The sequence below is a fragment of the Melozone crissalis genome, unplaced genomic scaffold (assembly GCF_028551555.1).
Source record: "Melozone crissalis strain CALT ecotype California unplaced genomic scaffold, PUWL_Pcris_2 ptg000016l_1, whole genome shotgun sequence".
Classification (NCBI taxonomy): Eukaryota; Metazoa; Chordata; class Aves; order Passeriformes; family Passerellidae; genus Melozone; species Melozone crissalis.
The window spans coordinates 36,190,024-36,203,972 of record NW_026535794.1 but is presented as its reverse complement, the minus strand read 5'-3'; the positions used below and the strand labels follow the sequence as shown (position 1 = coordinate 36,203,972).

At 37.6% G+C, this 13,949-nt stretch overlaps 1 protein-coding gene across 3 annotated transcripts in view; it reads left to right on the top strand.

Moving 5' to 3' along the window:
- The window catches only part of RFTN1 (raftlin, lipid raft linker 1), a 96,428-nt gene that overhangs the window by 43,392 nt on the left and 39,087 nt on the right, over positions 1-13,949 (top strand). For all 3 annotated transcript variants that reach the window (XM_054274219.1, XM_054274217.1, XM_054274218.1), the window contains exon 4: positions 8,171-8,279. In XM_054274219.1, coding sequence (XP_054130194.1) covers positions 8,171-8,279 — 109 coding nt within the window. The remainder of the gene's footprint in view (positions 1-8,170; positions 8,280-13,949) is intronic.

Below are 13,949 nucleotides of genomic sequence, written 5' to 3'. Positions count from 1 at the left end.
GCTCTTTTCTCACTGCAGGTGTTTCACCCCAGGTGGCTCCAACACTCTGCACTTCATCTGTCCATTGTCTGGCAGATACAGAGTGTGTTTTCCACCTTCCTTTTTTTGTTCTCTGAATGGAACAGAAATGAAATTGTTGCATTAGTGCCTACAGTAATTAATGCCAATTCCATCTATACAGAGACTGAATGCTTGAATTAGTCTGTAGTCAGTGTTGCACCTTTCTGTGTCAGTTTTATGGTTTAAAATTAATACTGTTGATTTGTGCTTTGAGGACTTAGTTTTATAGCTCTGCCCCCCCAAAGGTAGGAAGAGGCTGTGCCAGCTGCAGCAGGTGATGGATATCAGGAACACCATGCTGCTGCTGTCAGTGAGATTTGCAGTGCCTGAATTTGTTCAACAATAAAATGGAAAAGGTAGTGCTGAGGCATGTTGTGCATTAGAATTCATGGAAATTACCTGTTAGTGTTATTTTTATCCTATTTTGCCATTGTCGTGTAGCTTCACAATATTCCTAGTGAATTTGCAATGGCATTGTACATTAAGGTGACTTTTAAAGTCACTTTGATAGCTTTCTGTTTAATCTGGTATCTCTGGCTTTGTTATCTTGGCTATGTAATCATTTGTGGTAAATATGGAAATAGGAGTCATTCCTGCTGTAGGACGTTTGAAGACACATCCCTATCATGTATGGAAGGTGTACATGTTGAAAATCAGGGATTATCCACTGAAAGTGTTAGGGAAAATATGGAATTAAGGGACAGCTTTTTAAAAAATCAACAATGTAATTGTTTGCAGTGCAGAAGGCATCACGTTCAATTAAAGTAAGTGAAATAAATGTAGGGGTGTTTAACTCTTTAGAGGCACTGGGCATGAAGGTAGTCTACCAAGTTGTTAAAAAACTGCCATTGCTCTCATTAAATTTAATATAATAAATTTAAATATTTCTGTAGCATCTAATGGCATGGTGTACACTAAGCAGTTGATTGGAAAGTGGTTTGAAAGTCACATAGAATATAGTCAGATAAAAGAATAATACATAAAATGCTCATGAATACTTTATTTCATGACTCTAAATACTCTAAATTTCAGTGGACTTAACTCAAAGGCAGTTGTCTGTTCTATTGTCTGTGCTGAGTTCTGAGGTATGTGTGTTTCTTGAGGAAGAAATCTTGAAGAATCTTGTATCAGTTGTGTGAAGAAAACTCTGAGCCCTGGTTTTTGCAGATTTTTTTTTTTTTTCTGAATTTAGGGAAAGCCCCAAGAGTGAAGCGTAGGTGTGGCCTGCTGTTCACACTCCTGCTTGAGAAGAGTAGATTCACACTGATTTACACTTAGAATCTCAGGAAAGGGAATAAAAGCTGCTACCTGAAAAGTGTGAACGTGTGACAGTGGCGCTCTGCTGATGGAAGGAATGGGGGGAGGTCCGTGTGTTTGGGAGGTCCTGGCTAACCAAGATGAGGAGAGTAACACATTCTTACATTCCCCTAGGAGCAGAAACCAGTAGTTCTTTGTGTCTGCAATAACCTTTTTCTCCTTGACCTTTTATTTCCACACTCACTGGCTTTTTTTTTTTTAACAATCTCTATGCAGGCATCTTGGGTACATTCTTATTTTGGACAGCTTGTGGCTGTTGCAGGTTATCTGCTTCCTGTAGAGAAATTGCTAAGTCAGCCCCTGAACAAAATTGCAACAAAACCATTGCACAAAGCAGCTTTAACTTGTTCCCAGCAATCTGTAGTGTGATACCCCTGTCTGGTATCTTAAAGTTTCAAAATTCAGTGTCAGTTAAAGTGTTTTGATGTCCCTTTCTAAGTGTTCAGCACTGGAAAGCAACCTCCATTCTCTTTTACCAGGAAAGGTACAGGATCTGGGGCTCATAAACTGTCTGCTTATAATAGCTTTGACATGTTTGCAGATGCTTTATTGCACCATGATAGAGAAGCAGGGGATATAAATGGTATTCCAAAGAATTTCTCTCCATTGTTCCAACTGTGTCTTAGGATGTACCATCTACAGGTTTTACCTTCAGTCAGTAAAGCAACCAACAGGGAAGCATTGCACTGCAGAAGTAGACTAAGTAGTTTAATTTAATCATAATTTTTTTAGAGTTTCTAAATGTTCTAAATTTCTGTTTTGACCTCAAACAGCTTTGCAGCTGTTTTCCCTTTCTGCAAAATAATGAGGTGTCGAGTGTTGCAGAGATTCATTTGATGAGATGATTCTAATTCTGTAATTCCTGTATCTGTTAGTCCTGACAAATTCAAACTATCATCAGTTGGATAACAACAACTCTATTTATCTGCGAAGAAATATGACAGACTGAGTTCAAAAGTTTAATAGTAAACAAAGATTTTTACAGTTTCCTGATTTTGCTGGTATTTCTCTTTGGTGTTTTCACTTTGGTGAAAGTAGGTACTTTGCATAGATAAAATATATTTTTATTTTGAATATAAATGCATCTCTGTGTGTATGTGTCTATTTGGTTTTCATGTAGGATTTAAGCTTGAAGATGAGAAATGTCTGAATTTGCCTTCATGAGCATTAGGGATCATACAGGTTTGTGTGCAAATGTAGTCTGTGTTGTTGCTCTCAGCAGGCTGATTTCAACTTAATGAAAAGATAATGTTTATTCCATGCCCAAGAGTCAACAGATATCTTCTTTTAGCTCAAAGGACAATGGTTTGAGTTTTGAAGGCTTGTTATCTGTTACAAGTTCAAAGAAATACTTATTTCCTCACAATAACTTCTAACAATGACCCGAAATAAATGTCCTTTCATCTGTATTCTGAAAATTATAAACACTGCACATTAAAGATGCCTGTGTATCAATACATGGCCAAACTTTTCTCAAGAAACTTTATATACTGTCATTAAAAAAAGTTTATAAATTTTACTAACAAATAATATTTATTCCAGTGATAAGATTTCCTATAGTAAAGAAAACGTTTAGGTAATAACATTAAAACAGTGTCGCATGGGTTAGACTTGGCGCTTAGCATGCAATATACCTACTTCTGTTTTTATAAAAAATGGTGGGGTTTTTGGCTGGGCATCATAAAACCTATGGATTTTTAGTTGTTGAGTTCTTGGTTTTCAGATACTCTAATTTTGCTGGAAATTTAACCTGAAATTGTAGAGATACCAGCTGCTCATGTTCATCACTTTGGTGTGGTTTTACTGTTCTTGTAATGTAGACCAGTTTGTTATGAATGTACAGTTCTATTTGAGTGGTAGAGCTATTCCTGTGTAGTGGAAAATCTCAAAACTCTGCTCACATTCTGAGCATCATCTTAATGAAATAGTAATTTTAGAGCGTCTCTGCAGTTTTGCAAGTGTGTTTTGGCATGCTGAGCTCATGGGCATTGGGAACTTCAGGAAGATTAGGACCAAATGTTGGCTTCCTCAGTTCCTTCTTGTATCTGAAAAGGGCTGGAAATCCAGTCTGTAAGGGACACCAAGTTGTCAGCTTTAATAGTTACTGTATGAGTTACTGGTTCTCCACAGCTGGTTATGGTTTTTCTACCGTGAAAATGTGCTTAACAGCAAACAGCTGTGCAGGAAATGACAACCTAGTGAAACAACCATTGTCACATGTGTTTGGCCAGTGAATTTCCAATTATAAGTTAAAATCTTATTTATTCAATGTATAATCTTCTTGTTTAGTGGTACTAGAAGCCCTGTTTAGGATTCAGGATTACACTTTTTGGAAGTCTGTGGTCCTGAGCCCTTTCCAAATTGGTAAAATTTAAGGGTACCCTCTACCCCCTCTTCACCAGGCCTGTGAATGCTGACCCTCTGCTCAGCATCAGGTAGACTGAAATTCCACCTCAACTCTTTGCCATCCTATGATTAAGGTTGTCCATGGTGAGCACTAAGTTTACCTTCAGTGGCAGAAGAGCCCTTCTCCATGAAAATCGTTAATGATAAACAAACAATATATAACAAAAACAAATGAAACCCAGGGTGTGTAAGTTGCAGTGAAATTTTCTGGCAATCTCCAGGGCCAACCAGTGGTTGTTCTCTCCTGGGGTGGGAGGCAGGAGACTGCCCTTCCTCACTGCAGGGAAAGTGCTGGTGTTGTTCACACTGTCCCTTGTGTTCCCTCTCAGGCATCCCAAACGTGTAACAGTGAGTGCAGGGTGTTGTAGTGGGTCTGGAGGTAGCAGCTTCTCCAGTTCATCCTGCCTTCCAGGAAGGGCACAGCGTTAGTGTATCCAGGTGTGCTGCTCTCAGGGCTGGACCTTTTTTAATTAACCCAGCCATTTTTTTAATCAGAGGAATAAAGGTAATACAAAACACCCAAATGTTTGTAGGAAGATTTGGTTTTCCAGCTTAGGAGGAGGAAAAGAAAATGAAGAACTTGATGACTGTGCACCCAGAAGAAAAGGAAGATCTTCAGAACTGCTGGAGCTTACATATTTTTCTGACTAAACTGATCTGAGCATTTCTCTTTTCTCCTATTTGTTGAGAAATATTTTATGATGGGAAAGTGAAAATCAGCTTTACATAAACCATTGCTTTAATTTTAAAGTATTTTATATGTTGGACTCCCAGTAACATCCTGTGCTATAAAACTGGTAAGAGACTCCTGGGTATGGATTATTGGGTTATTTCTCACGATTGACATCAGTCTTTTTTCAGAAAAAAGCAGAGGAATGCAAGTGCACAGAACTGTGCTCTTTGGACTTTTTCTCTGGCTTCTGGGATCTTGATAGATTTTATGGGGGTCCTACTTCATAGTTTCTTTCATTAGAAACTATGAAGTAGGACCCCCATAAAATCTTGACATTTTATGAGGGTCCTGCTTCATAGTTTCTAATGAAAGTGGTCCTAAAAGTAGTCCCATTAAATTAATAAAACTAAGACGATATTAATTTCTGTTAATACAGAATTTAGCTGTATCTATAATTATCACTTTCTCTATGGCTGTACTAATAATATTTGAAGAGTTTAATGAGAGACTTTTATGATATTTATGACTACTTTACGATACACGTATGAAATGCACTGTTTATTGCATAGAGACTGGAAACAATTCCTTGCCCACGTAGCTTTACTCAGAAAATTATTTTTGTGGTCTGTGACATCCACAGGTATTTATTATTTTCACATGAAAAGGTATGGCTCTTGTTCTGTTTGTTTGTTTTTGACAGAATAACAGGCTTTTAAAGCTTTCCTAAAAAGGTAAAAACTACCAGTATAAACAAAGACTTGCTTTTAACAAATACAGACATAATTTACTTGAGATCATGGAAAAATACTTCTTGGAAATACAGAGTCTTTCTATTGGAAGATATTAACTAAGGGTTTTATAGCCTTTAGTAGGATCTGTTAAGTGTGTTGTGTAAAATAATGTTCATAACAGAGTGCAATCATATTTGATGCCATTTCTTTCATGAGCCCTAGTGCAGAGGTAGCCCCTAAACTGCTACAGAAGGAATAAATTGTCTCCAATTAAATATTTTCAAGCAGCAAATGTATTTTAAAGTTGAGTGCTTTTTAAAGGAGTTAAACAGGACATTTTAAGCAGCTGCAGTAATAATCACTATATTTTTATGCATATAATCTGTATCTCAGATAACTCTTCTTTCAGAGAGGTTGGAAGCAGGTCCTCAAAAAATTGCACAAAATCAGAGCTCAGGGAGCTGTTCAGGGGGAGGAGAGGAATTAGGAGAGAGTGGTTCAAGGCCAGCTTCTCTCTTCCTTATACCTGTCTATAAACTTTACCAATACAGGTTGAAAAGGATTTATTTTTTCAGGTAGCCAGGGGATTTAAACTTTAAAATGCAGTCTGTCTCATTCTTTTAGAGGAATTAGAATAGTGAATTTTCATGTGGGTCACAGCAGTGCCAGAGTTATGAACAGCCTTTGCCAAATGGGTGGGCACATAAAATAGCATGACACATACTTAATTTTCTGGATTGGATATCTTGACTTTGAATTTGAGCTGCAGCATTTTACAGTCTCAGGGAGGGGAGTGGCTTCCTCAGTTGGGCTGGAAGGGAGCTTCTATCCAAGAAGGGAAATAGTGGAGATATTTGTTCCTTGCATTTATAGTGTTATGCAGTTGTCCCCTTAAGATGGAATTGGTTGTCTAAAAAGGGCTTGGTTCCTTGCTCCCTGTTGGTACCACACCTCTGGTTTGTACTTATACAACAGCCAAAGCTCTGGAAAGTTGCATTTGCTCCACTTGATGTTATATGGACTTGACTTTACAGTGTTGAGTGGCAGCATTGATAGTTAATTGATTGCTTGAGAATTAGAGTGCCCTAGTTCATATTATTTCTGTCTAGAACGTGGCTAGATAACATCAGGGCTACTTTTCCTGTTTGTCATATTCAGACTAAAAAAAAAAAAGTAGGTCTGGTTGTAAGTACAGTAGCAGGGAGGATTTCTAAAGTTTATTTTTATGTTCTCGAGTTCATCAGTGGCAGAAAATCTGCACAGGATGGATTTTCTTATCTAGGACTTTAGAACAGCAAAAATGATTGTCTGCAGTACACATGTTGTGCCTCTCAAAATGATTTTTCATTTTCTTGACAAAGTTGTTCTTGCTCTTAAGTTAATTTATGTGTGCCTGTTGCAGAGGAGTTGTTCTGGAATACTGTTAGCCCCCCAGTAATGACCTATGTAAATTCTATAAAGATGTTTGGAGAATTTTCATGAACACTTTAACTTCTATTTTAACACTTTGTTAAAATTTTTGTCCAGAACGAAGTAGAGAATGGAACCACAGATTGTAAGAAGAACCTAGAAAAGAGGGAAAAAACAAATATAGAGAAAGGTCTTCAGTGTTAGCAAACAATGCAGAGTCTGCTACCACCTGTTCAGGTATAAGTGAGATAAGAGCAATGAGGTGAGAGTGTGGCCCGTGTGGAAGTGGGAGGATCAGATGTAGCACATGTCTGCAGCATTGCCTAGGAAACACTGGCAGTTTGCAGTCAGCAGCCCACGCACCGCGCGGCTCCGGGGAACTGCAAGTGTCTCGGGAAAGCCCCTGGGACCATCTGCAGCTGAAGCTTTGTGTCACACAGTCCCAGTCCCCAGAGCAGGCCTTTTGCACAGGCTGGCTTTTGCAAGCATGGCAAGCCTGCCAAGCCCCTGTTTTGCTGCTTCCTCAGCACTCCCAGTTCAAACTTCTGTACCTTTCTTTCTGTCCTCTAGGTAGCCAGGCATCAAACAACTGCTGGCCAGGATTAGTTCTTCACTTGGAACTTGATCTTTTGATTCTCTGGGAAATGTTAGTTAACTGCTTTGTTACTAATCCCAAGAATGACAAGCTTGCTTTTATTTTTAATGTTCTTCCATGTGTTCTTCTGAAAAACTGAGAAAACAGGTGATTGTCTAGACATCCTCTGTTGATCAGGTGTATCAGTTTCCTTTCATGGGAGGCAGGAGGAGATGAAATCTGCCTTCAGTAGCACTGCCTGCAGACTGTTTCTGAAGATCATTCAGTATAACTTCCAAATATTCCCTTGGCATATTTTGACCAGTACCTTATTTCCACAGTGCTCATTTGTTCAGCAAATGCACGTGGCAGATGCCATTTGCTTTGAATTATTTTAGGAGTTAGTCTCTTCTGAAAGAGAAGGGGACTTCAGGCACAGCTTTACATTTCTTGAAAACAGAACATAAGCTAAGGCTGAAGATTAAACTATTTTGATTAGCCCCTGATTTTAGATGTTGTTTTGGAATAGTTCTAGATAAAGAGAAGGGGTTTCTTTTAATTGCTGTCTGAAATGCATCTTATGGGGTGCAGACCATCTGTCAGACCATAGCATTGGAACCTTCTTTTTGTGTATCCTGAGCTTTATCACCCATGCATCTCCTTGGTGTTGGCCGTAGATGCCAGGCTGCCAAAATGTTTCTTGGACAGAAAAAGAAATCTGGAAATCCCTGAAGCATCCCACCATTGGTGGTCATTGGTGTGATCTGCTCCCCTAGCATGTGGGTCACATACTGTAGCTGCCACTTGTTGGAACTGTATTGAGCTCAGTGGGGGGAATGTCTTAGAACCAAAGTTTGTCTGAAGTTTGGCTCTGCAGGAGAAATACATATAAATGGGATGTCTGGGTATCCAGTGTAACAACAGAAATTGATTCTTCTTTTCTGTGGGTATCCAGTGTAACAACAGAAATTGATTCTTCTTTTCTGTCTGCCTCTTTAGGTCTTCAAAAGGTGACGTCAATAGTGAAGGATATGTGTTGGAGGTAGAATGCTGCTCCTCTTTAAACCACCTTTCAGAGAAAAAGGAGATGCCTGATTTTATTAAGAAAGTGAGTAAAAAGAAAAGGGGGGGAACCCCCCAGAACACAGTATGCTTTTATTTGCACTATAGTTACTGCTTCTAGTTCTGTCAGTTTGGCAGTAGGAATATGTATCACTTGGACCACCTGGAATACTGTACTAGAATTTGTTGTTTTGTAATTTAAAGTATCTGAACAGCAGTTATACTTCTTGAGAGAAACAAGTTTGATCCTATTATTATTAAAAACTTATTTGTAGTGTCACAGGAGAATGACCTCCCACAGATGATATCAATGCAGAAGATGGTCCTACAATGTACATTTTATGTTGAAACAATATATACAGTTTCTGGTTTTAGTGTCCAGATATCCTGTTGGATAGTGCTTTACCTAAAAGGCGTTTTACCCCCAGATTATTTAATTTTGTTTCAGTATCACATGGTGTTTCATAGAGCTGGTATTGGTAACCTAAATACTTTTGTGAACCAGAATACTGTTGCTTTCAATTAGGTATTAAATATATATTAGGGAATTTGAAGAGAACACTGCAATTCTTTATCTATTGCCTTCTTTTTAAAATTATTTTTGACACTATAATATTCTGCCAGACTGGAAATTAGCAGGTTATGTCCATTTTAGTGAAAACAGATTTACATTGTGCTTGTTTTAAATTCTGCAGCATCTGTTGTGTCCTGTTGCATGTTATATAAACTAGCACTGAGTAGTGTATTTATTTAGCCACAGGGTGTGAGTAGGCATGCTCCCCTAGCTTTAGTCCATTTGCAGTGATAATAGTTAAGAAAATTTTTAGAATAAACTACAGCACAGGCGTTATGAGCTTGATAGGGACTCAGCTTGACAGACTACACTGATCTTCAGTCTTCCATTTTTACTGTGAATTTTAAGAACTGGATTAAAAATAATGCAGCTGTAACTATCTGAGGCTTAAATATATATAGATTTTGGTATCAGAACAAACTGAAGTTTTCTGAACACATAATAGCATTCAAAAATGTGGGCCCAAATTTTGTTTCAGGTCGAACTGTGTTATTACACTGCTATTCTGATGTTATCTTGGATTAGTTCAATATATTCATACTTAGGAAAAACTGGTGTAGTTATTGTGTACCAGTTTCAACATGTTTGATTTTGTTCTTCAGTTCTTTGAGTCAGAGTAGAATAATAGGCATAACTGTCACAACTGGTGGCAAAATTGTGCATCATTGAAACAGAAAATGTCTTTGCATTTGTAACTTCAGAAAGAGTATGGATAACATGAAAACAAAATTACAATCCAGGAGTCATCTTATTTCCATAAATATCCAATTCTGAGACTCTTTAGAATGCTTTTCTAGACATGGAAATGTTGCTGTTGATAGAAGCCATTTGATTGTGGGGTTATGAAGATCCCTTTTTGAAAGATAATAATTTAAATTTTAATAGCTAGAATGTATATTTACAGTTTCTCTGTAGGTTGAGTATGTCGCTCTTCCTCAGATGTTATTTGATGTAGAGAAATTTGAAGTTCTTTGAAGCTGTTGCTGTCAAGTGCATGCTGTGTCACCGTATCTGATTATGCACTCTGTGAAAGTCTCAACACTTTTATGTAAATCTAACTCAGGAAACAAGACTTGTTTGGGAGTAGGAATTAATTGTCATATTAACTAATTTGTCTGAGCAACAAAAATATCCATTGCTTTTAAGGGCATATAAACCAGATATAAATCATGTTTACAAACATAATAAATGGAAAAATAAAGGATGTTCTTCAAACAAAAGAGTAACAAAAAGCTGTTAGAGAAGGCATTTCCTTTCTTTAAAAAATGAACAGCCTTATAATTCTTCTCAAACTGTGGAATACAATTGAAGTTAATAGAATGTTTTAATTGAATAGGGAAATCCTTTATTTTTTCATAAGCTGTTCATTACAGAGCCTTTTAGCAGTTTTAGTATCTTAGTGTATTGCCAGTTACTGTATTTGAAAAACTCCAAACCAAATAGAATAGCCATGTTTTCAAAATAGAATAAGAAGTCAAAATTTTCTCCCTGAGCTTACTAAAAATTTTCTATACACCAAGAAAATTAATTTTATCCATTTTATTGTGCACTGCTGAGCAAGTATGACTTACCTTGAGTTTGAACAAGGATGCAATTTTAATAAGTTTTCTGGATTGACTTTTTGTTGCATTGAAATTGTACTTAATATTGAATATTAACTGCTTCCTTCTGCAAACACAATACAATTTTACAATAGGTAATATGTGCTTTTCTTCTATAACTCTATATAATGTGTAACAAGGAGGTTGTTTTACCTGGAGAATGCTTCTTGCTCACCAAAACAAAGTGTCTCAGTAGAATGTTGACTATAAAACATTTAGGAAATGCCAAAGACTCTGGTCAAACCTTTGTTCTGTGGCTGAGATCTTTCTGTGCTGCTGGGCATCATTGCAGTTCTCCATTGTCTCTGCTGCTTTTCTGCCATGGTTTCTGGCTATGGCAAGACAGGGAACATTTAAATATTGGGGACATGATGTTGCATAAAATCTATTTTTCCTATACTTTAAAATCACCGCAGTGTGCTTGTTCTTTGATACCCATGTGGATCTAGAGTGACTTAACCTGTCCTAAAGAGCTCAAACAGTCCCATGGTGTCTTTGATACATAATTTGTGGGCAGTGAAAGAAGTAACTAAACTGTTGTGCACATATTGTACTGCTGTATTGATATTAACACTGCTGTCTTTTGCTCTCAGACTAAACAGACATTAAAGATTTGCTCACCTGCTTTATAATAAGCAGAGCTAAGTTTTGAACTTTGATCACCGGGACTCAGATCATTCTGAAATTGTTGAAAGTAGAGATGTTACTTCTAAGATACCATATTTTGTAATATTTAGACTTATGTCTCATGTCAAATAGGGTAGCCTTTAATTACTTCCTTAGTTGCTTTTTGTTTCTGTGTATCCTGTTATCATGTTTTCATCTGAGAGTGTTCTCTGGAGTCTATGGAGACAAGTAAGGGAAGGAGGAGCTAGGCTGACATCCCAAGTAAAGATTTATTTTGGACACACAATCATATGTGAATGCCAGATATATTTCTCATGACCTCTGTTTTCTGTATCAATCTGATACATGTCTAGAATCTACAATCTGGTACATGTCTAGAACTAACAGGCAGAAGGTTTTACTCTTATGTTCACATTTTTGCCATGTTGGTGACAGGTTAAGAAATGGAGGATTCTTTCTGTACCACTTGTCCCCAGTTTTAACTTCTTAAAATTTAGGAAGCACATTTTTGGATCCTTGGCTATCTCCTTAATAATGCACCATCAAAGGGAATTCTTGTATGGTGTCTTTTTTTCAGTGTGACACCGTTGCAGGATTCACGTTTCTTGTCCCTGTGGAAGTAGGAAGCATGATAAGCACAGAAGAGCATGGTTTAAAAATGGTGCAGCTTAACTGAAATCCAAATGCTGGCATCTTTTGTGTTTTTGGCTACACATGGATCTCTCCCTGCTGGTCTGTTCTTACTTGCTTCAGAAATGAGTCTAATTTCTTTCAGCAAACCTAAGGCAGTACAGATGAGTAATTGGTTCTGCATTTTCAGAAGTGGACTGGTTCCACTTGTAACAGGACTGCCATTGTGAAACACCTTTGTGATGCTTATTGTGCCCTGAAATGTGCTGGATGAGACAGTGTGTGTCAAATCTGCTCTTTGCTGTTCCCTCTCTTGTGTCTTGGTCAAGTTCAGTGAGTACAAATCATTACCGCTGGCTCCAAAGCTGCCAGTAACGTGTCACTCCCTTAACTGATCCTCAGAACAACTTCTGTAGTCCAAAGCACCCCACAAATAATCTTGACTCCTGCAGATACAGTGACTTTGCTGGTAAGTTTCTTGACATTTATTTTACTGCCTAACAATAGCATTGCTGGGCCATGGAAGCGATGGTACCTCTCAGATGTAAGTGAATGGGACCCCAAGGAGGATTCTGCCAAGAGAATTCATTGCAGGGATGCTGCCACCCATGTTCTTGATCTAGTGTGACCCCCAGTTCTCTCTGTTACAAAGGCAAGTTGAGCAGAGAATTGCACTATTTTGAAAGAAAGGCTGTACAATACTAACACTTGTGTGAAGAACTCTCATCCTGCATTGCTGAAAGGATCTACTGCATTTGAGCCCTCTAGACAGTTTTATGGAAAAGTAAATGTTACCAGGAGTAAAACTGGCATGAGTTATGCCATGAAAATGCTTCAAGTGTTAGTTTATGCTCTGGAAATTAATATGCATGGCTAAACTGTAGTTGAATTCAGTGTGCTTCTGAGGGGTGAGACATTCTTGGAGCAGTTTGATCCCCCTGCTGTTACCTGCCCTCTCTTCATTGGGGGGAGCCTCAGGCAGGAGACTGGGTGGATAAGGAACTGCTACACCCCCTGAAAAACTACAGGTCACTCTCACTGCATGTTTCTCTACTTTGGCGATTTAATTAAAATATTGAGATCCTTCTTTTCTGCTCTTTTGATTTTTTCCCCTTCCATTGATCCATAGCTGTTTTGGAGTTTTCAGAATTCTGCTGTCTTAGTTGATGTGCATTGTTTTCTGGAGAGTCATCAGTGTTACAGTTCTAATTGGTGAAGAATTTTTGTGTTAGTGTTGCTCTTAAAAGACAGGTTCATTCTCCAGCTTCTTTTAAGTTGCAAGATCGAAGCAGGCTTGAAGTATTTAGGAGGACCTCGATTTCTCCTCTAAAATAACATCTAAATACCTATGGAAATTTCAGAGTTTTTAAAATCTTTTCCATAATTGCTTCTAGTCAGAGGAGTGATTCACTTATTTTCTACATATTTACTCACATTAGAGTGAAAATTTGTTTTGTGTGATCAAAAAAAGGGGCTTCACATATCTGTATTTTGCATGAAAGCAATATGAAATGATTCTGAACTCTCAGCTTCTGAGTTTTTCAACTCTCTTCAGCATCTAATTAGGAAATGGCAAGAGGATATGGAAGATAAACATATCAATGTCTCCCTAATATTATATTATTATTTTTTTAGTTAACAGCATGACAAAGAAATGAGAAGACAAAACTCTGCAATTTCCTAGAAAATAACTAATGTAAACATTATTGATATTATAATTTTTTACTGATAAGAATAATAAAAATGCTGGGGTTCATATAGCTGTTCCAACATTTGTCATATTCTTGTCTGTTTCATTACTTATTCTTCATGTCTTAATCTTTAAATTTAGATTTATTTTTTGGAAAGAGCAAAGAGATGCAGCTCATGGGTTCTTAGGAGCACTGGCGTGTTTGTGGATTTCTTGACTCAGATGCTGCAGTCTTACAGGGCTCTCTCTTCTGTGAAGTCTGTGTTTGCTTTGTTGGTACCAGGGGACCTTAAATGGTTATTGTAATCCCAAGCATTATTCTTTATTTTACATGTGTTTTAGCTGGTCTGTTCAGAAGTTTCCTGCAGGGTGTACAGTCAGAGCAGGTGGCAGTAAAAGAGAAAATGAGAAAAAATTAAGTGTTTAATACTGCTCAGAGGTTTGTTCTTCAAATAAATAAGCAGTTCAGATTTATCTTTGTGGCTAAAAAATGACCCTTCTAGAGTCTTGTTTATTATCTCGGATTATTTACCTAGATGTGATTTCAATCTCATCTAAAATAATTTCTGTCCTTAAAACAAACCCAAAAAATCC